General features: G+C 45.9%; 1 protein-coding gene across 1 annotated transcript in view; it reads right to left on the reverse strand.

The window, feature by feature from the left end:
• LOC147106643 (immunoglobulin superfamily member 22-like) overlaps window positions 1–27,206 on the reverse strand; it is a 144,516-nt gene that overhangs the window by 102,228 nt on the left and 15,082 nt on the right. The window contains exons 3-10 of the mRNA XM_086007661.1: window positions 19,408–19,559; window positions 17,433–17,567; window positions 16,156–16,292; window positions 13,692–13,791; window positions 10,455–10,497; window positions 9,219–9,393; window positions 6,093–6,206; window positions 2,605–2,767 (exon numbers count right to left, since the gene is read on the reverse strand). Of these exons, the coding sequence (XP_085863787.1) occupies window positions 2,605–2,767; window positions 6,093–6,206; window positions 9,219–9,393; window positions 10,455–10,497; window positions 13,692–13,791; window positions 16,156–16,292; window positions 17,433–17,567; window positions 19,408–19,528 (988 nt within the window). The 5' untranslated portion in view covers window positions 19,529–19,559. The remainder of the gene's footprint in view (window positions 1–2,604; window positions 2,768–6,092; window positions 6,207–9,218; window positions 9,394–10,454; window positions 10,498–13,691; window positions 13,792–16,155; window positions 16,293–17,432; window positions 17,568–19,407; window positions 19,560–27,206) is intronic.

The following is a 27,206-nucleotide window of genomic DNA, read 5'->3' on the forward strand; positions in this document are numbered from 1 at the left end:
GCATGTAGAAAGTCCTACAAGAGAGGGGGCGGTACTGGACCTAATTCTAGGGAATGTGGCCGGCCAAGTGGAAAAAGTGCTAGTAGGTGAGCACTTTGGTGATAGTGACCATAATATGGTAAGATTTAAGGTGGCCATGGAAAAGGACAGGGATGGGCCGGAAATAAAGGTTCTAAATTGGGGGAAGGCCGATTTTAATAGGATAAGGCAGGATCTGGCCAAAATGGACTGGGATCAGCTACTTGTAGGAAAATCCGCATCGGAGCAATGGGAGGCTTTCAGAAGGGAGATTGAGATCATACAATGGCAACATGTTCCCGTAAAGGTCAAGGGTGGTTCCAAAAACCACAGGGAACCTTGGATGTCAGGGGATATACGGGAATGGATTAGGAAAAAAAGGAGGGCTTTTGGTAGATACAAAAGGCTAAAGACGGAGGAAGCCCTAGAGGAGTACAAAAAGTGCAGGGGGATACTTAAAAAAGAAATTAGGAGATCAAGGAGGGGCCATGAAATAACACTGGCAAGCAAAATAAAGGAAAATCCGAAGATGTTTTATAAGTATATTAAGGGTAAGAGGATAACTAGGGAAAAAATAGGGCCCATTAGGGACAAAAGTGGCAATCTGTGTGTGGAGCCGGAAGATGTAGGAGGGGTTCTGAATGAATTTTTTGCGTCTGTTTTCACTATGGAGAAGGACGATGTAGACATAGAAATAGGGCGGGGGGACTGTGATATGCTCGAACATATTAACATCGAGCGGGGGGAGGTATTGGCGGTTTTAGCTGGCCTAAAAATGGATAAATCCCCAGGCCCGGATGAAATGTATCCCAGGCTGCTGTGTGAGGCAAAGGAGGAGATTGCGGGGGCTCTAACACATATATTCAGGACCTCTCTGGCCACAGGGGATGTGCCAGAGGACTGGAGAACCGCTAATGTAGTACCATTATTCAAGAAGGGTAGTAGGGAAAAACCGGGGAACTACAGGCCAGTGAGCCTAACATCAGTGGTAGGAAAATTATTGGAAAAAATCCTGAGGGACAAAATTTGTCTCCACTTGGAGAGGCAAGGATTAATCAGGGATAGTCAACATGGCTTTGTCAAGGGAAGATCATGTCTGACTAATTTGATTGAATTTTTTGAGGGGGTGACTAGGTGTGTGGATGAGGGTAACGCAGTGGATGTGGTATACATGGATTTCAGGAAGGCCTTCGATAAAGTCCCGCACAGGAGACTGGTCAAGAAGGTAAGAGCCCATGGAATCCAGGGTGCCTTGGCACATTGGATACAAAACTGGCTTAGTGGCAGAAGGCAGAGGGTGATGGTCGAAGGTTGTTTTTGTGACTGGAAGCCTGTGGCCAGTGGGGTACCACAGGGATCGGTGCTGGGTCCCTTGCTGTTTGTGGTCTACATTAATGACTTGGATATGAATGTAAAGGGTATGATCAGTAAGTTCGCGGATGATACAAAAATTGGTAGGGTGGTAAATAGCGAGGAGGGTAGCCTCAGTCTGCAGGACGATATAGATGGGTTGGTCAGATGGGCGGAACAGTGGCAAATGGAATTTAACCCGGAAAAGTGCGAGGTGATGCACTTTGGGGGGACTAACAAGGCAAAGGAATACACAATGAATGGAAAGACCCTAGGCAAGACGGAGGGTCAGAGGGATCTGGGTGTGCAAGTACACAGATCCCTGAAGGCGGCGGAACAGGTGGATAAGGTGGTAAAAAAGGCATATGGGATACTTGCCTTCATTAGCCGAGGCATTGAATATAAGAGCAAGGAGGTTATGATGGAGCTGTATAAAACACTGGTTAGGCCACAGCTGGAATATTGTGTGCAGTTCTGGTCGCCACACTACAGGAAGGATGTGATCGCGTTAGAGAGGGTGCAGAGGAGGTTCACCAGGATGTTACCAGGGCTGGAGCGCTTCAGCTATGAAGAGAGACTGGGCAGGTTGGGTTTGTTTTCCTTGGAGCTGAGGAGGCTGAGGGGGGACATGATTGAGGTGTACAAAATTATGAGGGGCATAGATAGGATGGATGCTGAGGAGCTTTTTCCCTTAGTAGAGGGGTCGATAACTAGGGGGCATAGATTCAAGGTAAAGGGCGGGAGGTTTAGAGGGGATTTGAGAAAGAACTTTTTCACCCAGAGGGTGGTTGGAGTCTGGAACTCACTGCCTGAAAGGGTTGTGGAGGCAGAAACCCTCACAACATTTAAGAAGCATTTGGATGTGCACTTGAAATGCCATAGCATACAAGGCTACGGGCCAAATGCTGGAATATGGGATTAGATTAGACAGGGCTTGATGGCCGGCGCGGACACGATGGGCCGAAGGGCCTCTATCCGTGCTGTATTACTCTATGACTCTATGATTACTGCCACTTCACGGAGCCTACCCACACCTTCCACATGGTGGTCCTGAGAAGTGGCGGTAACTAGGTTGAACAGCAGGAAAATCCACCAGGGACCCGGACCTCCCCACCAGCTGGGGAAAGAGGTGTCAGTGGTGGTGAGGGATGGATACATAGGTCAGGGCATTTATCCAGTAAGCCACTACACAACTTTACAGTCCTCTCATGCAAAATAAACTGTCTCTGTGGGTACCTCTCACTTTCAGCGATACGGGGAATTTTTTGTCCCCAACTTGCAAGGTGTACTGGCCAGAATCTTTCTGGGTTAAGTTTTTTACAGAAAGCATAAACTTGGTTCCCACTTGCTTAATTTCAAACTTCCCCAGTGAGAACTGTGTCCTTATTGGCTCGCCATTCTGCAACACAAACAAAAGCAGATACAAAATTGTTAGCTATTCCAGGATAGCACAGCCCTATTCAGTGAAAAAACTGAAATGAATTGGTCCACAGTTAATGCTGTGAAACCCACGGAATAGAAAACAGAACTTTCAGAAAACCATAAAGTAACAGCAGGCTATTTGATTGTGGAGGATACCCCACTCATCCAGTGACCTATATTGGCTTGTCTTACAACTTCCTTTCCCTCTCTTTGGTGTAATCCCTTAGTGATCCTCACCAGATCTCCATCACAGCCTGCCTAAGTAACTCCACTGCAGACACTGTAGACGTTGGGGGATGAACTTTGGAGAAAGAGCAGTAGAAACCCCAGGAAACCATGTAAACGCGGTTTATGCTATTTTTCTGGGGTTTCCACAGCACTTCTGTCAAAGCTACAGTGGATGAGCAGAAGAACCCTGGCGGAAATTCACCCCATCAACTCATTCTATGCATTCTACAACGAGATGTGCTATTGAGCTGCCGTAGATGAGCTATTCCCAGGTCCCTTTGTATGGTGAAATTGTCTACCATTGATGAGCTAGCACTGCAGGAAGAACAAATACCACCCTTGCAAGGTGTAAAATGATTAGCTGTATTTTGCCAAAATGAAGCAGAGTGGGGTGTTGACTGAACATTCATAAATTGAAGAACAAAGGATCACACACACTGAAAAAATAAAATAGCAATTCTGGAGAAGGTTTTAGAGTTAAATCATATTCACTGTCACAATATATCCCAATAGTAAGAGTTTTCTCACATCATAAGCAATGTTAATACAGCAGGAATTTCATATATCGGGAGTGATTTTGTTGTATCAGAACAGTCAACTAATACTTGCAGGTGCAAGGTTATATTATTAGGCACCCTCCAGGCTTCACCAAGTGAGTGTAAGCAGGCTGTTTGACAAAACAGTCATCACAGTCGAGCTGCTCCCATTGGTTTCAATGGGATGAAAATTGTGCAGGTTTTACAACAGGAGGGTGATCTGCTCCACCAGATAACTGCCCAGGTGGTGAAGGTGAAAATTAACCCCACTCTCTCTTATCCAACTGCTTCTCCCCCCTCCCCCCACCCGAGAGGCACACTATACCTTCCACAGCCAGTTCAGACACTGTACCCCATCCAACACAGAGATATTGGCCAATATTGTACATGCCATGCTACCCTAAATTGGGCAGAGATAGCAGCAGAAACATTGGGAAACCAAGGCTCTGAGGCCCATTACCACTTCCTCGACCTTAATTTTTCTTCCCTCAGCCCCACCAGGACAACCCTTTGAGGCCTGCCAGATGTGAATCGATGAGGAGGTGGGACCCACAAGCCACCCTATTTCCCTGCCTTCCATCCATACATCCGCTGCCCCCGAGGGACCACCAGAAGTGGCGGGGTGGGGACTGGAAGATTGATTCATGCCCTTTTTGGGTGAAGGCACCTGGTGTGGGCACTTCTGTGGCATAGTGGTTAGCACTGTTGCCTCACAGCGCCAGGGACCCGGGTTCGAATCCGGCCTCGGGCGACTGTCTGTGTGGAGTTTGCACATTCTCCCCGTGTTTGCGTGGGTTTCCTCCGGGTGCTCCGGTTTCTTCCCACAGTCCAAAGATGTGCAGGTTAGGTTGATTGGCCATGATAAATTGACCCTTAGTGTTAGGGGAATTAAATACGTGGGGTTACGGGGATAGGGTGGGATATGTGTTGGTGTAGGGGTTACGGGGATCGGGTGGGATATGTGTCGGTGCAGGCTCGATGGGCCGAAATGGCCTCTATCTGCACTGTGTGGTTTCTGTGATTTCTGTGATTTCTCCCTCCTATTAGAGGAAAGACGAGGTGAATCCAGGCTCTCCCTTCTGCTCAAACTCACCCCATTCATACTGGCACTTCTCCGTCTGTCCCCTCAATTCCATCTAGCATTCTTTCATTCTCCCAGGTTCAAGCTGGTACTCTCCTCTCCCCCCGCCCCCGCCTCCACCCCACTCAGTTCAGACTGGCACTCTCTTGTTCCTCCAGCCACCTTAGTTCATTCTGACACTTTTTGCTCCCCTCAGTTAATGCTAGAAATTTCTTAACCTACCGCACCCCAAAGTGCTTCCAGCTTCTCCTCTTCTCCCCGAAAACAACATTTCCCATTTCTTGCCTGATCTCTTTCCCATTACTTTCTACTATTGTTTGTCACTTCCTCTCCTTTCTGCCTTCCATTTATCACCGTTCATTGCTATCCATTCCCCCTCCTTTATTGCCATCCATTTTCTTCCATTCCCATCATTTCTTCCTTTCCTCTTCCCTTCACTGCTATTCATTTATCCCTCTTTACTGCCATGCATTGCTCCTTTGTTGCCATCCATTTCCCACTTGCCCCTGCACTGTTTCTACCAGAGTACTGCAGCTACTGGGATTGATTCTGGCCACCAGGAGCTGGTACACGCATGAAAATTGCCATCTACAGTATGCGACAGCCAGATCACTTCCATTAATAATGGGACTGGGTATGAGCAGTGTTGAGGAGAAAAGACAGTGCCCCCAAAAGGCTGACAGTCTTTGTGAAGTACTGACGGTCGATATATATGCTAATTCCAGTCTGTGCTGAGTTAGGTGGTGGGGAACATTGGCCTCAGTGGAGGAGAAAATCAACCCCTGGTCACAATCTAGTAATTCCTGCATATGAGAACAGACTCAGGAGCAACTATAATCCCCCTTATGGTGAAATAGTCTGCTGGTATTCACTGTCCAGACTCGAACATAAAAAAGGACTACTTGGTGATGTACTGAAGGGTGACACCAAGATGCACATCTTCAGGAGATGAGGTGACAAAACTGAAAAATAAAATAGAATATAACTGTTAAACAGACAGAATGCATCATCTACAAGGATTCAACTACACTATTGCAGTCAGTCCTTATTTAAAATTTTGAAGACTAAAAAGCCTGTTAATTGAATGTTTCCCATTGCAGATTTGATTTTTTTCCCTACAGATTATCACCAGAACCCCACAAAACTCAATAGTCTATAGCTTTTTTATCATCCATTATCTTGACTTCAAAGAAGAAAACAGAGGTGATAAACAGTGTGATACAATGATGTTAGCATATCAGTGGCTTTATGCTATATGCTTACATGTGCTTGTTATGCACTGTAGGTAATGTTGAAGAGATGTGTTATTATCGTAAAACCTGCCCATTTCCAATAGATCCTCCTTGTGATCCAAACTGGGGAAAATGGTCAAGAAATCCCAAAGTCTGACACGTCAGGTAGTTTTCTCTAGTTGGTGGCAATGCTAAAAGACTCAGTCAGACTCAATCCTGCCTCACCTTCAACCATTGCATCTTAATGTTAGGATCCTTCAGCTCCATAATTGTTTCAAAGGTAACTGTTGAGTCGGCTTTTCCTTCCAGGTCCTCCAATGGTTTTAAAACTTTTATTGCCTGTGTTAACAGAGAAAGAGTACGAGTCACTAATGAGAACAGATTACTTTATATGCTCATCGAGGTGAGGGATGTTAGTGCTAAGAAACTGAATTTTCCCAGCTGAGGTACAGCATGGATTAGATGCAAAGTAAAGCTCTCTATACAGTGCCTCAGTAAACAACTCCCAGGTCAGGTGCAGCATTAGTTAACTATAAAGTAGAGTTCTCTCTTTGCCCCAACAACATGCCTCAGCACCAACTTCAGACAAGCTCCCCTACTACAATAGTTTGAAATATTTTAATTTCCCACACCTGCAATCCTGTGGCTTCTCTAAATGAGATTACCAATTCAGTGCTAAATTATCGTTAACAAGGCCAATGCGCATGAGAAATTGGTCGGAGATTGTCCAAACGTATTTCTCTTAGAACGTTTACAATAGGCAGACAGAAGAGACTTTCACCCCATCACTCTGCCCTGAATTTAAACTTAGGTTCCAGAGGTAATAAAGACATTGGCCTAGAAATTCAGTATAGCCACGTTTGGGGCGCTACAGCCGGGCGGCCACTAAAGTTTGCGCCCGGCGCAACTTCGCGCCACCTTCGCCAATATTCAGTGGCATCGCCCCAAGAGGTTGCTGCTGCGCTAAAACAGGCGATGCACGACTATCATTAGGCGCTAAGCCGGCGGCCCGGGGCGAAACCCCCGAGGGCGGGTGCAGCGCAGGTGCGGCGAGCTGCTGATTGACGGCAGACACTCTGGCGCCGGTGAGCTCTTAAAGGGGGAGGGGGGATTTGTTTTTTTGAAAGGCCGAGACTGGTGTATTTGTGTTTTTTGAAAGGCCGAGACTGCTCGATTTGTGTTTTGGGGGGGGGGGGCTTCTCTCCATTCGTTTGTTATGTGGGAAGGGCACAGAGGTATCAAAGTAATAAATGTTCTTAAATCGCACTGTCCATGCTTTCCTTTGGAAGTCCTGGTTGCCCTGCTCGGCTGAGGGCTTGTGGAGCGGCTACATTCATCTTGTGCCATTGGCACAAGCCATTCCCTGAGAGGGGGCCTAGAACCGACGTTCAATAAGCCGCCGACAGGCGGCCCTTGCACTTTCTGCCTCCCTCCTGTGCTGGTCCTCCTCCTCCTCCTCTGGTGGTCCTCCAATGTCTGGTGGCAGTGGTTGAGTCCTGCGGATAGCCAGGTTGTGCAGCATGCAGCACACGACCACGAAATGGGAGACTCGCTCAGGCGAGTACTGTAGGGCTCCTCCGGAACGATCCAGACAGCGGAACCGTTGCTTCAGGACGCCGATTGTTTGCTCAATGAGGTTCCTGGTTGCTTGATGGCCGTCATTGTATCCCTCTTCAGCAGGGGTGCTGGGCGCACGGAGCGGGGTCATCAGCCAGGTGCACAAAGGATAGCTTTTGTCCCCGAGAAGCCATCCTCGTGGGTGAGGCTGGGCCTGGAACATGTCTGCCACAGAAGTCTGGCGCAGGATGAAGGCATCGTGGCTGCTGCCTGGAAAGCGGGCATTGACAGCTAATATGAGCTGCCTGTGGTCACACACCAACTGCACGTTGAGCAAATGGTAGCCCTTCCGGTTGCGGTAATCCTCGGCATGCTCTAGAGGTGCCCGCAAAGCCACATGCGTGCAGTCAATGGCGCCCTGCACCATGGGGAAGCCCGCTAATGCTGCAAAGCCCATTGCACGCTGTTGCTGCTTGACAAGGGCCATGGAGAAGGAGATGAACTGACATCTCCTTCTGAAAAGGGCATTGGTCACCTGGCGGATGCAGCAATGTACGGCAAACTGGGAGATGTTGGAAATGTCCCCAGCAGCGGATTGGAAGGAGCCGGTGGCATAGAAGTTGAGAGACACCGTCACCTTCACTGCCACCGACAGAGACGTCCTGCTCCTCAGCTGTGGCTGCAGATCTCCGCGAAGCAGGTGGCAGATCTCGGTGACCACCGCCCTTCGGAATCGCAGCCTCCGAACACACTGCTCGTCAGACATGTTCAGATATGAGAACTGCTGGCGGTATACCCTGGGTGGGTAAGGCCTCCTTAGCCGACGCCTGTTGCCCCTTCTCCCTCTGGCCATGACTGCCACTCTCTCACGGCGTCGCTGAGCCCTTTGAATGCAATGGAGAAGGCCAATGTTTGCACCTATTGCAGCCCCCATTATATGTTTCCAATCAATGCTATGGCTCTGAAGTTAAAGACAAGTGCAAAGCTGTGGCCTGAAGCCACAAGTACCTGTGCGAGTGTTGAGCCAAACCAGAAAGCTCTCTACCTTTGTCTCTCTGCAAAGATCCGTCTCTCACAAAGAAGGAGTGTTGCAAAATGGCTGCCATTTCTACTGCAGGAGGAGTGCCCTTTAATTAGCGCCCCCCGCGCCCCGCAGCGACTGGGAACCGTTCCCCTCTACCAGTCGCTAGGGGCGCCAGGCGCGCAATAGGCCGGCGCCACTGAATTTCCGGTTTGGGGCGCACAAAGGGCGTTGCACGATGAAATGACGTCAGGATCTGCGCGCGCAGCTGAGCGCGCGCAAAGGCTTTGCGCCGCCGCTAAATCTTTACTGAAGTTGGGGAGAGGCGCAGATCGCGCAGCGCCCGGCCGCTAGCCGCCTAGCGCCCCACATCTCCTCCTCCTAAGGTGCTAGCGGCTGGCGCAAACAACTGAATTTCTAGGCCATTGTCTAATCCATCATTCTCCCCTCCCCAAGTCCAACCATGATTTGTATATGGCTCCCATATCTTCCAGTATTTCTCTTGCACTCTTGGATGCAATACAAGAAGAAGCTTATTGTCTGATTGGCAATTTTTCTCTCACCTCTAGCCTCCAACCTTTTAGCAATACTACTATCGTCAGTGCTCCTCTGGGCTTTCATCTCTTATTTTCTTGAACTCCAAATACATTGGCCAACATGTTGTTCTTCCTCCCTGCACTTTTACGGTGTTGAAATCAAGATTTAATGCACTGCTTCCGACCCTACCTCATCCCCATGACTCAAAACTTTGCAAAACCTTACTTCCCTCCTACCTCAGTCTCTACTTTTTTCTTCATTTCCTTTAAGCGTTTCAGCATTCCCCTAAAGTCGGTGAAGCCATACTCAACGCAAATTTTCTCATAGTCCTTCTTATCAGCTTTCATTAAGATCTCCCACATCTCCTTTTCATCTGGAACTTTCTTTTCTTCCTTGGGAGCTGGGGTTGACCTGCAAGTAAACCTCACAGTAACTATCATGAACCATCTATATTTCAGTTAGTCATTGAGTACCTTCCACGCAGCAGGGGGGGCTGCAAAATTACAGCACATATGCCTATTCATTTCAATGGAAGGAAATTTGTGATCCCTGCCTACTGTGTGTGAGGTCCAACCAGCACTTCAGGATCCCAGAAGATTTACCCCATATATGTGAGAATTAACCCCACCATATAGCTTCTTCATAACCCACACATCTAGTATCCTCTATATATCCCATACTTACCAGGTATCCTCTATATATCCCATAGTTACCCTTTGAGTATCCTTATAAAGTCCACAGTTGCCCATTGCATATCCTCTATATATCTCATGGTTACTCACTGAGTATTCTCTTTACATCCCACAGATGCCCATTAAACATCCTCTATATGTACAAGCATACTCTATACAGTATGACATGAATCTGGTCATTCATGTGGAAATGACTTATGAAATGATACTGGGCGGCCTGCTGGTGGTGCTGTCCAGGGAGAGTATAAATACTCGGGCATGGGCCCAGCTTGCTCAGGACATTCTTTTACAGGAACTAGTGAAGGACACAACTAGATCTCCATGGTGTAAAACAGTTGATTAAAGCTTTGTTTAATGCTTAGACCAAGTGCCTAGTAGTTTTCTTATGTCACAGTATATACCATAATTACTCACCCAGTACCTCCGAGACATCACACAGTTACTCAGCATGTTCATCATAGATCCCACAGTTACCCATGCAGTATTATGTACCACTGTTACTAGTTGCGTATGCTCTATTTATTCCAGATTACCTCTAAAGTATTCCCTAACTATATCATATTTAACTATCAAGTATCCTTTATATAGACCATATATTTGCCCATTGTATATCCTCTCTATGTACTCCAGTTACTGCGTATCCTGTATATATCCCTCAGTTACCCATCAGGTATCCTTTATATATCCCTCAGTTGGTCATTGAGTATCCTCTTTATATCACACTGTTACCAGCTAGGTGCCCTTTTGAAATCTCTTTGAATATTGTGCTGGAGACTTTACCTTTTCTTCAACATTGTTCGGAAGTTCAATTGTTTATCTTGACCTGGAACAAGAGAACAAAATCTATATGAGCGACCAAGTAATTTTAGATCAATTCATGCGGAACAATTCATGTGGAATGATTAGCTGATTGCCATCTCTCAGGACAACAACATCCAGTTTCAATATTAGCATTACAAATATGGTAAAATAGAATCAGGTTTTTCACGAGTTGAGTGATAAATTTATAGAATATATTTAGTATGAATCCCTTATAAAGTAACTTGAGTCGTTCAACATATAAATTTTACATCTCCAACTTTTTCCAGTTCTGACGAAGGATCATCAACCTGAAACGTTAACTCTGTTTCTCTCTCCACAGATGCTGCCTGACCTGCTGAGTATTTCCAGCATTTTCTGTTTTTATTATAAATTTTACTGCAAGTTTCACCAAGCAGATAGACCCCGATTATAGATCTGCCTATTTGTAGGTTGTTTTAGAGGAGGAGTCAGGCTTAACACTCTAGGAATTTGTGGAGTCATATCCCTTGAGGGTAAGATGCAGCTGAGCCTGTGCAAGAGCACCCAGGATCTGCCAATAAGATAGTAGGGTAGAGCTAGAGAAACTCTTACCTCAGGAGAACTACCACAAATGGGGAAACTGAGTGACTGGTTTGTGGTTCTGCCACCTTTTTCTTTGGCCCACTTAGCACCCTCCTCAACCCCTGGCAGGAGAGCTCAACCATGAGTGTCAGGCAGAAGCCTGATAGAAATTGCAAAAACTAGTTTTTTGTTCTTGGGACACGGCCAATGTTGGCAAAGCTACATTTAATGCCAGCCATATGTGCCCTTGGAAGGTGGTGGTGGGCCTTCTCCTTGAACTGCTGCAGTCCTTGTGCTGATGGTGCACCCATGATGGTGTTAGTTAGGAAATCCCAGTATTTTGACCCAGGGACAATGAAGGTATGGTGATATATGTCCAAGTCAGAATGGTGCATGACTTGGAGGGGACCTTGGAGTTGATGGTGGTCCCATGATAGTGCTGCTCCTTCTTAGTGTTCGAGATTACTGGGCTGAGAGGTGCTGTCAAAGGAAGCTTATTTAGTTGCTGAAGTGCATCCTGTAGATAGCACATGCAGGAGCTACCATGTGCTGTTAGTGGAGAGTGGATATTGAATCAAGCACAACTGAAACGTTGGACTGTGCACTCTCTCACACTAAGGTCAGAGCACATGGAGTCAGGGGCCAAGTAGCAGAATGGATAGCAAGCTGGCTACAAAACAGAAAATAGAGAGTAGGGTTAAGGGCAGCTACTCAGACTGGCAAAAGGTGGGAAAGTGGCAAGTGGTGCTCCACAGGGATCAGTGCTGAGGTTACTGTTGTTCACAGTTTACATTAACGATTTGGACTTGGGAATCGGAAGTACAAAAGAAGATTGCGACAAAATACAAGAAGACATTAATAAACTTGCAGAATGGGCGTTTAATTTGCAAATTAATTTTAATATAGGTAAGAGTGAGGTGCTGCATTTTGAATAATTAAGCCACATACTGCTTGTATAATAAAAGTCTAAGGGGGAAAAATTGTTCCTTCCACCACCGCCCCCCCCCTTTTGGGGTGCTAACTTCGCCGGGGCGCTACTTTTAGTGCCCCGAAAAAATTAGCGCCCCTGCATCCGAAATTGAATGGTAGCGCCCCAAGAAGGAGGTGGGGAGCTACTGGAAGCGCTCCCCCTCCCTATTGGGGTGCTCAAGTTCAATATCGTGGCGCTACATGCAGCAGCGCACACACGCTGGCACGTCGCGCCACGGTACTACAGGCCTCACTCCTCTTATTAAAGGGGAGGGGCCTTGCGCAGCGCGAACCAGGGCCCTGCTGGACCACCAGGGAGCGGGGTACCGGCAAAAGAGCCTGGCACGCAAGAGGAGTGCCAGGCTGACGGATCGCGGCCAGCACCCTGCCGGAGGAGGGCAGAGGGGGCAGGTGGCCCACAAAAAAAATGGCCGCCCGGCACCTGGCCTTTAAATATCGCCGCCCCGGCTGCAAGTACGCCCCCCTGACCCTGTCGGGCATAGCGTCTGGCGGTACGTCAGGGGGTGCGAGTGGAGCGCTAGCAGCTACCGCCGCCGCTAACCTCCCGCTGAATTTTGCGGGAGGCGTTAGCGGTGCTGCGCCCGAGCACGAGTTGCTTTGCGCCCCTTGGGGCGCTAATGGGAGGCGCAAAGCAACCGAATTTTGCCCCCTAAATGGGGTAGAGGAGCAAAGTGATCATAAAGAAAAGTAAACCAAGCACTGGGGTTTATTTCTAGAGGGATACAATTGAAGTCATGTTAAACTTGTATCGAACCTTGGTTAGACCACACTTAGAAAACTGTGCACAGTTCTGATCTCCATAATATAGAAAGGATTAGAGGCATTGGGGATGATACCAGAACTAAGAGGTTATAACTATCAGGAAAGACTGAACTGGCTGGGGCTCTTTTCCAGAAAAGATGATCTGATAGAGGTTTTTAAAATGATGAAGGGATTCGATAGGGTAGACATGTTCCTACTTGTAGGGTATTCAAAAACTTGGGGCCATCAATATAAGATAGTCACCAATAAATCCAACAGGGAATTCAGGAGAAACCTCTTTACCCAAAAAGTGGTAAGAATATGGAATGCGCTACCACAACGAGTAGTTGAGGCAAATAGCATGGATGCATTTAAGGGGAATCTAGATAAGCACATGAGGGAGAAAAAAATAGAAGGGTATGCTGATAGAGTTAGATGAAGAAGGGCGGGAGGAGCTCATGTGGAGCATAACCATGGCATAGACCAGTTGGACCGAATGGCCTGTTTCTGTGCTGTAGACTTGATGCAACACTGCTCAGATTGCAGTGTGACTGCAGGAAGCCTCTTCCCATTGTAACATGAGGCCCACTGAGAGGTACAGTCATCGCCATACCAAACTCATCTCGCCCCATACAGCTGGCTCCACAGCAGCACTAATGGAGTGCTAGCAATGGATGACAAAAGCTCAGTCAATGTAAATGCTACAGGTGCAGTGAAGCCCAGTTGGGGAATGAAATGAATATAACCTTAAAAACAGTTTTTATCACTCTACTTACAAGAAAAGAAAATCACAAAAGGCTGAGGACAAACACCGTTTCTAGTAACTGCCTCCAATTATCATCCAGGAACAGACCTGAAGCACCACCTCACAACACGCACTGAATAAACATTATCCGATACAATCCGCCCAGGCTCAAAGCTTACTCTCAGTCACCACCAACGAAATGGTGTATATGCAGTCAGCATGAGTGTTGGAAGCGATGCATTTGTAGGCGTCCTCATCATCCGGAGTGATATTATCCAGCTGCAAAAGTCAGAATATTCATAAATCATGCATTGCTTAAACAATGAAAACATTGTCATTTAGTAGGACTGAACTGGCAGAGTGCAAAGCTGGCTAAAATCTGGTCTTGGATGAACTATCTCATTGCTGAGCGAATTGAGACTATGCGTGTAACAGGACTGGCTAATCCAGTACTGTAATTACCAAGTCAGGGCTGGCAATCTGAAGTCAGTAGGATGTATGTAACTGGACACCTGGTGAGACCACACCTGGAGTATTGTGTACAGTTTTGGTCTCCTTACCTAAGGAAGGATTTACTTGCCATAGAGGGAGTGCAACAAAGGTTCACCAGGCTGGTTCCTGGGATGGGGGGATTGTCCCATGAGGACAGATTGAGTAGACTAGGCCTATATTCTCTAGAGTTTAGAAGATCTCATTGAAACATACAAAATTCTTACAGGGCTTGACAGGGTAGATGCAGGGAGGATGTTTCCCCTGGCTGGGGAGTCTAGAACCAAGGGTCACAGTCTCAGAATATGGGGTTGGTCATTTAGGACTGAGATGAGGAGAAATTTCTTCACTCAGAGGGTGGTGAATCTTTGGAATTCTCTACCCCAGAGGGCTGTGGAGGCTCAGTCGTTGAGTATATTCAAGGCAGAGATCACTAGATTTTTGAATATTAAGGGAATCAAGGGATATGGGGATAGTGCAGGAAAGTGGAGATGAGGTAGAAGATCTACCATGATCTTATTGAATGGTGGAGCAGGGCCAAATGGCCTACTCCTGCTCCTGTTTCTTATGTTCTTATGGATTAGTTATCTTAGAACTGACTAAATCAGCAATGATTGTGTTACAGTTTGGGATATCTAAGGACTGACCAAACATTTTGCGGTACTGACCAAGTCGGCAGTATGAGTGTAACAGGACCTGCTATCTTGGTACTGATAGAGTCAAGAGCTTGTGTGTAACACTACAAGTTCTCTTAGTACTGACTGAGTCAGGACTGTGTCTGTAACAGAGTTGATGATCGCAGTACTGATTGTGTCAGCAATGTGTAAAACAACGTGAGTTGGGCATCCTGGTCTCTGCATCTGATTTTCCCAACTGTGTTCTCAGTTGAAAGAGATTCTAAATTAAAAACAGAGCCTCTCAAAATTTACCTTTGGATGCTGAATGGTCCAGCTATCGCATTACTGACTGAGTCTGCAATATGTGTATAAAAGGATAGGCTATGCAGTTACTGACCGAATTGGAACTGTGCGGCTGGAATTTTAACTTGGAGGCGGGTAGGGAGGGGCTGGAATGTGGCCGGAAACCTGGCAGAATGGGTTTCTCTCAGGCCCTGCTGAATTTAACAACAGGGCCTGATTAACATTTTGATTCTCTGTTTCCCGACCGCAGCCAGCTAATCGCGCTCGCCGTTAATTATGCGTAAATGAAGCAGCAGCCTCAGGCGAGGGGCAGATGTGCGGTTAAATGCGGAAATTCTACATGGAATTGCACCGCTCCGCTGTTAGTTTTGCGAAAACGGCAGCTTGCTGACTACCTCACCATTGAAATGCATTGAATGGAGTAAAGTTGGTGTATTTGCGCGGTAGATACAATCTAAACTCACAACAGAAAGTTAAGTCTTTTCATTTCAAGTGTAAGTACTCTTTTAATTATGTAATAAATGTTCATTACTGCCAATCAACCTCTCTTGCACTGAAAATGAACTATTATACGGAGTCTTATTCCTTCAGGTATTGTCAGGGATTTTAAAACTTTCTAATTTCTAATTTCAAATTTAAAAAATAATAGTTTTTCTTTATCTTTCTGTCTGATTTCTCTCTCTCTGTTAATCTAATCTTTCTTTCTCTCTCTCTCTCTCTCTTTCTGTACCTGCTTTGATGTTGAATTCACCTGCTCTAATTTACACTTCCTTCTCGGTCCTTGCGCTGTTTAGTTCCTAATCCGCCAGTCTCATTGGTTAAGGAGATACCCTGTTGGTTGTCCTGTTCACTCAGGTCCCAGATACCCTGTTTCCCTCGCTGCCCATTATCAGCTTGCACTTTCCGTAACTTGCCACGTAAAAAATTTAAAAACCTAAATGTGCAAGGGCAAGTCTAACTAATGACAGACACCATTAGATGCCCTGCTACAGCAACATTTGGCCCATTATTGCCCGAGTAAGGGTGTAACAGGACTAGCTATATTAGTATATCAGTACTACATTGAGTATTGCGCTGCCACGTACACTCAAACCAACCTGCCTTTACCTTTCAGATTCTAACCAACCTGCTGCGTATATCCTTTACTTTTAAAAAATTATTTCTGAACTGCCTTAATTAGCTAGCTAAAACAGCCAAAAGTGGCTATACAATGAAATCTGCTGGTCTCAGATACCTTCAGAATATTTTCCTTAGTGATGCCGTCAAAGAAAATCTTTGCTCCTTCTTTGATGGGCTTTCCACTTCCTCTCTTCCATGTGACAGTGGGTTTGGGGTTCCCAGTCACCTTGGCTTTAAAAACAGCATCTTTGCCTATAGTAAAACAGACCCTCTGAGTAGTACCAGCGTAAATGAACATAACTGACACGTCACTTATACAAACATCAAAATCCCACTGACTGTCATTTGAAATGCATAAGTTAATGTGCTCAAGTAGATTCACTGGGTGTGTTATTTTACAATGACGTTAAACCATTTTTCAAGCCCTAGAGATTAAGAACTGTTACCCTCCTCTTCCAAAAGCAGTATTTCTAAAATGAATTCTTCTCTTTAATCAAGATAGTAATCTGCTTTGGATAGACAATCCTAGGACTAAATGAAGGACCGCATAAAATGAACAAACCTCTAGTGAGCTAAGAGATATTAAGAACTGGGCTTTTCTTGAAGTTTTGTTCCACCTTTATTTCCACTTATGACCATTGTTGAGGCTGGGCTATGATTCTACAGATGCTGGTTGCACCCCCCCCCCCCATCCCCCCACCACCTCGTCCTATTCTTCACATGAAGCGAGACAGTGAGTGTCAGCAAGGTAGTCCATCACGGAGGGCAGCACAGTCGGCCCTTACCTTGTCCATGCTCAGCATCTACACAATTACACGATCTAGCAGCGGTCACTGGATAGTCATCAGAAGCGAGAACCCTGCTTAGGGTGGTTGAGGCCCAAATTGCCCCAGCTGAGATCAGCTAAGTCAAGAAGGACTAAGGATAGTCTGCATCATTCAGTATCACATCAAACAGTGCTTTCGCCCACAATGGATTTGCTATTATTTTTTTTTAAACCACGCAGTAATGTATATGTGGAAGAGTTCCCAAAAAAAGTTAATTGTGTGTATTTTTGAAAAAGATCCAAATAAATATCTGTTTGAATATAACAGGTCTCCCTGTTAATAAATCTTTGGAATAAAGAGCACGCTAAACTCTTGATTAATGTTTAAGATGACATTGGGTTTATTACACAATTCTCTGGATTATGAGTCTTGAAGGTGACTTCAGATATTCAATGGAAACCGGGCTAGTTTTATGCCAGGTTGGGAGTGTAAACAGTCCCACTGGATCTGTCGTTTGTGCCTCCTTTTCACCCTTTTAAAAAAAAACCCAGGACACTATCAAGATCAGAAAAAGTATGAGAAAAAATTAGGTGAATTAGGGAGTAACGCTGCTAGGCTAGCTTACCTTCTTGTACTGTAGCGGAATTTGGCTTTTCATCAAACTCAGGAATGCTCTCTCCTGTTGGGATCTCAAAGGAATGTGTGACAACGTTTAGTGTCTGCTGCGTGATTGATGGCTTCCTGCGAACCTGCTCTCCTTCTGAAATATAGCATAGTGCAGTACTTTTTAACAGCAAAGATAAGCTGCAATTGTAAATGAAACTTTGGTTGAGGGATACAGAACCATATTCAGCTCAGACCATCAAGCTGATGAATTCCTCATTTTGATGTTTGTCAAAGGTGCCAATGAAAATAATTGTGAAGAGTGTCAATCCAAATCCTAAATAGCTCGAGCTCAAAACACAAACCTGACCTGAAATGTAGCATAAAATAACATGGCATTTTAACACAGGCTAAATAGAACTAAGGGTATGGATGGTGAGAAATAGGAATGCTGTTTGCATAATACAAAGCATACCTCACACTGTATATCAACTCTCCCACCCAGACCCTCAGCCATCCCATCAACCTCACCATCATGCAAGACCTCGCCACTTCTGAGGTCTTATTACAGACAAGATCATTTCCCACCAATTCTTTGTTTCACTTGCTATCTACATATCCCTGTTTGTCTCTAACTCCTCTACCATCACCATCAACTCCTAGAAAAAAAATGATTCCCCAGATCTGACTCCAGCACCTTGAGGACTCCCAACTCCTTCTACTCTTGCCTTCCACCCTTCACAACTTCACTGCTTCCAAAAACCTACTCAGCATCTCCTACTTCCACATCCAAAATATTACCCTTCTGTGTCCTTACCTCACCTCTGTGGCTACTGTAAGCTTCATTCAGTCACTTCCAGACTCGACTCTTCCAATGCTTCTTCACTGGTTTCCTAAGCTCCACCCTCCATAAACTCCAACTCATCCAGAACTATATCGTATGCATTCTATCCTACACAAACTCTCAGTCACCAATCATCCCTATCCTTGGCAACCTCCACTAGATCCCGATCTCTCAATCTATTGAATTCAAAATCTTTGTCCCTCAGTGGTCTTGCACCGGTTTACCTCTACAACCTCCCCCAGCCTTCCGCTATTCCAACTCTGATCTCCTGCATGCTTCCCCCTCCCTCTGCTCTACCATTATTGGCAGAGCCTTGTGTCACCTGCCATTCATATTCTGGAACTCTCTCCCCAAAACCCTCTACATCGCTACATCTCTTTTGATTTCAAAAGCCTCATTAAAAGCTACCTCTTCAACAGTGCCTTCAGCCACTTTCCATAATATTTCCTCCTATTCCTGCTTGGGTCTGACCCTCAAATAAAAGTCACTGGGACTTTTTACCATGTTAAAGGCACTATATACATTTGAGCTGTTGTTGTGTTTGTGACCAGGATTAGTGACGCTCTGTGAGGTTCAGGGTTGAGACAGACTGCCAAAGTTGATGTAGAGGAGCTCTGTGAGGTTCACAGTTGAGATACACCGTCACAGTTAATGTAAGGAAGCTCTTTGAGGTTCAGGGTTGAGATGCGCCATCACAGTTAATGTAGGGAAACTCTGTGAGGTTCAAGGTTGTTACAGTTAATGTAGGAAAGCTGTGAGATTAATGTACGTGAACTCTGAGTTGCAGAATTAAAAAATACTGTCACCATTAATGTTGGGGAGCTTTGTGAGGTTCAGGGTTAAGGCACATAGTAAGGGGCCAGTATAGGGAAACTCTGAGGTCCACAGTTGCGGCACACAGTCAGGGGTCAGTGTATGGAAATTCTGTAAGATTCACAGTTGCAGTACATAGTCAGGGGTCACAATACTCCAAGGTGAGGTACAGCACGAGTTAGATGCAGAGTAAAGTTGCCCCTCCATCTTCCCATCAAACACTCCCAGGTGAAGTACAGCACAGGTTAAATACCGCACATAAACCATCTCAACTAGGGGAACACTGTGGGTTCAGGGTTGAGATTTTGTCTGTATAATTAGGAAAATATTTTGCAGTTACCTCCCTCGGATGTGACTTTCGTCACCTGGGTCACTTTCTTCACTTTGGAGATCCCTGAGCCAGTGGTCTGCTCAGTTATGACTGTCGTGGTTCTTGTCGTCTTCATTATCATTGTAGCCATGATTGAAACTCAAATTGGAATTCTTTTGTACCTAGTAAAATATAACATTGCAAGTATTAGCAGTCAGGCTACAGTTTGGGTGGAGCACTGGGCAACATTGATAGTCCTCCCTTAGCTTGTCTCAGGAGATAATAGCAGCTTATTTATAATCCTTCTGAAAATGAGGGACATCACTGCTAGAGAATAAAATATTTTCTAGTTTTTGCACCCAGTGTCAATAGGAAGTCATGCACAGAATAAGTTATATGAAGATTAAAACCCCTTCTATAATGTTTCATCAATACTCCAAGGTGAAGTACAGCACGGGTTAGATGCAGAGTAAAGCTGCCCCTCCATCTTCTCATCAAACACTCCCAGGTGAAGTACAGCACAGGTTAAAATCCGCAAATAAACCACCTGAATTATTCAATTAGATGCCTCTGCTGTACTTGAAGCGGGAGTGCTTGATGGGTGACAAAATAGGAAATTCGTTCTTTTGGGTTTGCAGATCTTTCAAAAGTAGCAGCAGCTAATTTTTAAGATGGATTCCACACACGAGTGAAAACCAAAATGGCGAGCTATTTTGAGCCTATTTATCTGAATTGCAACCAACTAACCTTTCAAGTACCTTTTGTTCTAGGTGTTGTTGTGTCGGTACCTTTCTACCTAGACACAATTTAGAACTCAGAACTCAGAGATTCAAACATGAAGTGCTTTATTGGAAGGAAAGGAAGTTCTGGCGAGTTCCGAACAAAGAGAGCTAAAACTTAACAGAGAACACCCAACCATTTATCTCCTGTGACAGCGCCACCACAGGTGGGAGGAGAACACACAATAGAACACACAATACATAACAGGTGTGAATTAGATTGTGTATTTCTAATTATTATGAACCAGGATTCCTACTGCTGTCATGATTAAAATCCATGGGGCCATTTATGACGTTCTTGTGCTCCAGAGATTGAATTTCCATCCGCCAATGAATAATAACATGTAATTTATTTATTTGCATAGTGATTAATATTGAGGCAACACAGCTCCCATGCAAAATGGCAGTATTGCACTGGATGGGGTGGGGGTGGAAATTTGTTCCACCACCCTTAAAAGTGCACAGCAACTGAAGAGAGCAGCAGAAGACTGGAAGAGCAGCACTTTCTGTGATCAGCTTGTATTGTATAGATAAAGTAATTATCCAATTCCCTTTTGAAAGTTACGATTGAATCTGCCTCCACCACCCTCTCAGGTAGTGCATTCCAGATCACAACAACTCACTGTGTAAAAAAATGTTTCCTCATGTCGCCTCTGGTTCTTTTGCCAATCGCCTTAAATCTGTGTCCTCTGGTTACCGACCCTTCTGCCACTGGAAACAGCTTCTCCTTATTTACTCTATCAAAATCGTTAATGATTTTGAACAGCTCTGTCAAATCTGTTCGAAGGAGAACAATCCCAGCTTTTCCAGTTTCTCCACATAACTCAAGTCTCTCATTCCTGGTACCATCTAGTAAATCTCTTCTGCACCCTTTCCAAGGCCTAGACAGCCTTCCTAAAGAATTTATTAGAATACTCTAGCTGAGGCCTAACCAGTGTTTTATAAATGTTTAGCATAACTTCCTTGCTTTTGTACCCTATTCCTCTATTAATAAAACTAACAATCCCTTATGCTTTTTTAACAGCCCTCTCAACTTGCCCTGCCACCTTCAAAGATTTATGTACATACACACCTATGTTCTTGCAGCCCCTTTAAAATTGTACATTTTTTTTATTCCTTCCTGGGATGTGGGTGTCGCTGGCAAGGCCAGTATTTATTGCCCATCCCTAATTGCCCTTGAGGAGGTGGTGGTGAGCCGCCTTCTTGAACCGCTGCAGTCTGCGTGATGAAGGTACTCCCACAGTGCTGTTAGGTAGGGAGTTCCAGGATTTTGACCCAGCAACTATGAAGAAACAGCAATATATTTCCAAGTCAGGGTGGTGTGTAACTTGGAGGTGATAGTGATCCCATGTGCCTGCTGCCCTTGTATTTCTAGGTGGTAAAGGTTGCGGGTTTGGGAGGTGTTATGTCCGTGTATAATTGAGACACGGACTGCAGGAGTTGATTATAACAAGTCTTTACTGAATGGAGACAACCTGGTAACTGAAACTACAGAAGCCTGCTAGGGCCTTTTATACAGGGGTGGTCACTGCCGGTACTGCAGTCTGAGACCAGTTATTCCCTTAAAGGTACATACACAACAATTCCTCCCCTTTTAGATAAACAGTACATAACATTCATTTAACAACTAAATAATAACTAATTACAATTACGGTTGCTAGATACATTGGCTGAAGTTAAGCAATTATAAGTTCAGTCTTTGAGGAGGCTTCCTGATTCTGTCTGGATAACGCCTCTTTGGGATATCAGGTTCTTCTGGCAAGGTTGCATCGGGATCAATGTCGTTGTTTGGTTCGTCTGCTTCCAATATCACCGATTCTGCGGTAGATGCAATTGGTACTTCGGTTTCATCGCCAGGTGTATCAGATCGTGGTGTGGAGTTGACGTTTTCCAGTGACTCTAGAATCTGGTCAGCATGGCGTCTTACAATGCTCTCTCCAACGTCCACGGTATACATTAGAGGTCCTTGCCGTGTACAGATCGTTCCTGGCTGCAATTTCTCTGTGCGGTAGTCCCGGGCCAAAACTGGTTGACCTATCTTAAAACTCCTGGTCGGCCTTTGATTCATATTCTGAAACTGCCTATTCTCCACATCTCTTCTGACGTTTGGCTTAACCAAATCCAAGCGGCATCGTAGTCTTCGATTGAAGAACATCATGGCTGGAGTTTGGTTGGTAGCCGCATGTGTTGCATTCCGGTAGGCAAACAAGAAGTTATCCACCTTGTGTTGTAGGGGTATATCTTCATTACACATTGCCTTGATAGCCTTCTTGAATGTTTGAACAAACCTCTCGGCCAATCCATTAGTGGCTGGATGATATGGGGCGGATGTGTAATGCTTAACACCATTGTTCTTTAAGAACCTCCGGAACTCTTCAGACACAAACTGTGGTCCATTGTCAGAGCAAATCTGTTCAGGCAGCCCATTCCTGGCGAATATGGTTCGTAAGACTGTGATAGTTTTTTCTGTGGTAGTTGAGGACATTTTTATTACCTCTGGCCACTTTGAATGTGCATCCACCACAATTAAAAACATCGAGTCCATAAAGGGACCAGCAAAATCAATGTGCACCCTTTGCCATGGAGATGAGGGCCGCTCCCATGGATGTAGAGGGGCTTGTGGTGGGGCGTTTTGGACCTTCTGGCATCCTGTACAGCTCTTGGTCATCTCTTCGATTACTCTATCGATTCCCGGCCACCACACAAACGCTCTGGCTAAGTTCTTCATTTTTACCCCTCCCAGATGACCTTCATGAAGCTCATTGAGCACTCTATCCTTCAATTTGGGTGGAATTACTACTCTGGATCCACACATCAAGGTTCCTCTGCACACTGACAGCTGTTCTCTTCTCGGCAAGAATGCTGGCAGCAGAGGTTCACCATGTGCTGGCCATCCCTTCACCGTTAAATCATAGACCCAGGAGAGTGTCGGGTCATTTCGTGTTTCCTTTTCTATGTTTGCATTCGTCACAGGGAGACATTCGACTATAGTCGAGTGGAATAACTCCACTGGATCCACTGCCAGTTCTTCTTCCACCGTCGGCAACGGTAGGCACGACAATCCATCAGCATTCCCATGCTGTTTAGTTCCTTTGTACTCGATGTCATATTGGTATGCCCCTAGGAAAAGGGACCACCTCTGTAGCCGTTGTGCCGTCATTATCGGTACGCCCTTCTGAGGGTTGAAAATGGAGACGAGAGGTTGATGATCAGTTAGTAGAGTAAATTTCTGACCGTGCAGGTAGTGATTGATCTTCTTCACCCCCCACACCAGGCTGAGGGCCTCTCTGTCAATCTGGGCGTAGTTACGCTCGGCTGAAGTTAACGAGCGTGACGCAAAAGCTATCGGCCTCTCTGAACCATCAAGGAATTTATGTGACAGTACCGCCCCAATGCCGTAGGGAGACGCATCACACGCCAGTCTTATCGGTAGTGATGGGTTGTAGTGAGTCAATACTTCTCTTGAAGTGATTAGGTCCTTACTCTTCTGAAAGGCCCGCTTACATTCATCGCTCCATTTCCATGCTACTCCCGTTCGTAGTAGGGCGTTCAGTGGATGCAGAATTGTGGACAAATTCGGCAAAAACTTATGGTAGTAATTCACCAATCCGAGGAATGACCTCAGTTGCAACACATTTTCAGGCGCTGGAGCCTTAACTACCGCTTCAATTTTGTCAGGGGACTTATGCAACCCCTCTTCATCAATCACGTGGCCACAATACGATATCTGTTTCTTTAAAAACTCGCACTTGGTGCGATTGGCTCGTAGCCCATGTTCACGTAGTCTAGTGAGCACCTGCTCTAGGTTGGCAAGGTGTTCACGGTCATCTTCACCTGTCACTAGGATGTCGTCCAAGTAACACTGAGTCCCCGGAATCCCTTGCAGGACTTGTTCCATCGCTCTTTGCCATATCGCCGGAGCTGATGCTACTCCGAATACCAGTCGATTATACTGGTAAAGACATTTGTGAGTGTTTATCGTGAGATACTTCCTAGAGGATTCTTCAACCTCCATCTGCAAGTATGCTTGCGCTAGGTCAATTTTTGTAAAACGCTTCCCTCCAGATAGCGAGGCGAAGGTATCTTCTATCTTTGGAAGAGGATACTGTACTGTGTGAAGGACTGGGTTAACCGTCACCTTGAAGTCCCCACAGATGCGAACCTTCCTTGGCTCCTCAGACTTATTGTTTAACGTTTTCTTCATGACAGGAACGATGGGTGTCGCCCACTTGCTCCAGTCTACCTTAGATAACACGCCTGCATTCTCCAGATTCTCCAGCTCTGCCTCGACGGCTGGGCGAATTGCATATGGTACCGGTCTTGCTTTGAAAAACTTGGGAATTGCATTCTCCTCTATTTTTATCGAGGCGGTTACGCCTTTAAGAGTGCCCAGTTCTTGTTGAAATACCTCTTTGGCGTCAGCTAAGATTGTTGACAATCGTCCAGGAGTGACGTCGTCATCCTTTTTACCAGCCACCATCAGTGCCTGAATGGAGTGCCAGTCTAAACTTATCTTTCTGATCCATTCACGTCCCAATAACGGTGGTCCACCATCTTGCAGAATGTAGAGATACAATTTCCGTATTTTCTTGCCGTTGTATTCGACAGGCACCCTTATTTTTCCTCTGGGGTACACTTTTTGCCCCGTATACGTCCTCAAGACAATGGATGTCTCTCTCAAGGGTATGTGTGAGAATAGCCGCTCGTAGTCTCGTCGATTCATGATGGTTAGAGCTGATCCTGTATCCAATTCCATTTTGACTTGGGACCCTGCTATCGTGAGGGTGACCCAAATGGTTCGGAGATCCTCTTTTGCGATTACGTTGTGAAGTTTGAGACAGCTTAGTCTCTTGTTCCCGGATTCACTATCGCTCATCTGGTCTTCGGAACTACTGTCCGTCATCTTTTGTACTTTCCTGTACGGTTCCTTAGTAGCCTTTTTGTTGTCGCTGGTCTTCTTCCCAGACCTGCAAACTCGTGCAATGTGTCCCATCTTTCCGCATTGCCTGCATATTTTGTCCTTGGACCAGCAGTCCTTCTGGTCATGGTTTGTTCTGCCGCAGCGATAACATTTTTCAAATCCCCGTGTCATTTCGTGGGTGCCGTATTCCTGTGGCTTTTGTTGTATTTCCGCAGCTCCCCTTGCTGCTGCTTCGTACGATACTGCCACGCTGAAAGCCTTATCTAGCGTCAGCTCTTTCTCTGAGAGTAACCTCTTCTGGGTTCCTTCACTCAGGAGTCCACAGACAAATTTGTCCTGTAAGGTATCTGCCAGTCCTGCTCCGAACTGGCAGTGCTTTGATAGCTTGCGTAGTTCCATAAGGTAATCAGCATTGCTCTCATTTTTATGCTGATTTCTCCTGTGGAATTTAAATCTTTCTGCTATCAGCAGCGGTGTAGGATTTAGGTGTTCCTGTAGGATAGCAACAATTTCGTTAAAACTCTTCGCCTTCGGTTTGGCCGGAGTAATCAGGTCCCGCAATAGGCCGTACGTTCTTGCGCCCATTAAATTTAGCAATACCGATGCCTTTTTCTCATCGGCTATTTCGTTTGCCTCGCAATATACCTCGACTCTTTCCACATACGTGGTCCATTCTTCTATTGCATTATCGAAGGCAGTGATATCGCCAGTCTTTGGCATCTTGAAAATCTAAGATGGCGCCTCCCGCGCTTTTCCTTCGTCCCCGATGGATCAAAATGGCGCCTCCCGCGCTTTTCCTTCTTCCCCGCCGAGTTAAGATGGCGCCTCCTGCGCTTTCCCGGCGCTGCCGCTGCTGCCAACGCTGTTGCAGGCGATTATATTTATCTTACTATCCTGTAATGGCGACGCCCTATGGTCTTCGCGCCTCCCCGATCGCTGCTGCCAATGCCGTGCTCCGCAGTATTTTTATTTTTCTATCGCGCTTCAATATTTGCTCCGTTAATTGAAGAACCATTCCCGTCGTGGAGCGGACTCTCTGGGACACTTCCCTCCCTCTTCTTAGGTCCGAACGCTGCCCGGCTTCGAAGCACCGGCCGCGCCCTGTGTGCTCCACCCTCTCTCTCTCTCTTTGCTTCCCGACTCGCTGCCCGGCCCCGTTGCAGAGCCACCCGATCGAGCTCTAGCCCGCCGCAGCCCAGGAAGGATCGGTGCACTACCTGCCACCAGCCCGATTAGCTGGGAAACCACAGACTGGAGAACCAAGCCTGGCTCTCGACAGTCTCTCCTGCACTTTTCAATTCGATGATTTGGAGGGCGGTTGCCCACGGTCGACGCCCGTTTCTCGAGTTTCTTTGGATTATTTATTTATTTATTTTTTCTTCTGGCTTCGAGCTTCAATAACGTTGTCTGAGGTGCTGCCGAGTTGTAGGTAAGTTCGTTTCTTACTCGTCGCCAGTATTATGTCCGTGTATAATTGAGACACGGACTGCAGGAGTTGATTATAACAAGTCTTTACTGAATGGAGACAACCTGGAAACTGAAACTACAGAAGCCTGCTAGGGCCTTTTATACAGGGGTGGTCACTGCCGGTACTGCAGTCGGAGACCAGTTATTCCCTTAAAGGTACATACACAACAGAAGGAGTGTATGTTTAAGGTGGTGGATGGGGTGCCAATCAAGTGGGCTGCTTTATCTTGGATGGTGTCGAGCTTCTTGAGTGTTGTTGGAGCTGCACTCATCCAGGCAAGTGGAGAGTATTCCATCACATTCCTTACTTGTGCCTTGTAGATGTTAGAAAGACTTTGGGGAGTCAGGAGGTGAGACACTCGCTGCAGAATACCCAGCCTCTGACTTACTCATGAAGTAACACTGGGCGGCCAGCTGGTGGCGCCGTCCAAGGAGTATAAATACTCGGGCGAGGGCCCAGCTTGCCCAGGATATTTCTGTAACCAGGAACTAGTGATGTAACTAGAAATCTCATGGTTGTGAAACAGTTGATTAAAGCCTTGTTTTATACTCAAACCAAGTGCTCAGTAGTCTTTTTACATCAATGTGTCTGCCTATTTCACCAGTCTATGTCATCCTGTAGTCTGTTACTATCTTCCTCATTATTTACTACATTTCTGAGT

This window comes from Somniosus microcephalus, chromosome 15, assembly GCF_052327205.1.
Source record: "Somniosus microcephalus isolate GS21.2 chromosome 15, FLI_Smic_1.0, whole genome shotgun sequence".
NCBI classification, from domain to species: Eukaryota; Metazoa; Chordata; class Chondrichthyes; order Squaliformes; family Somniosidae; genus Somniosus; species Somniosus microcephalus.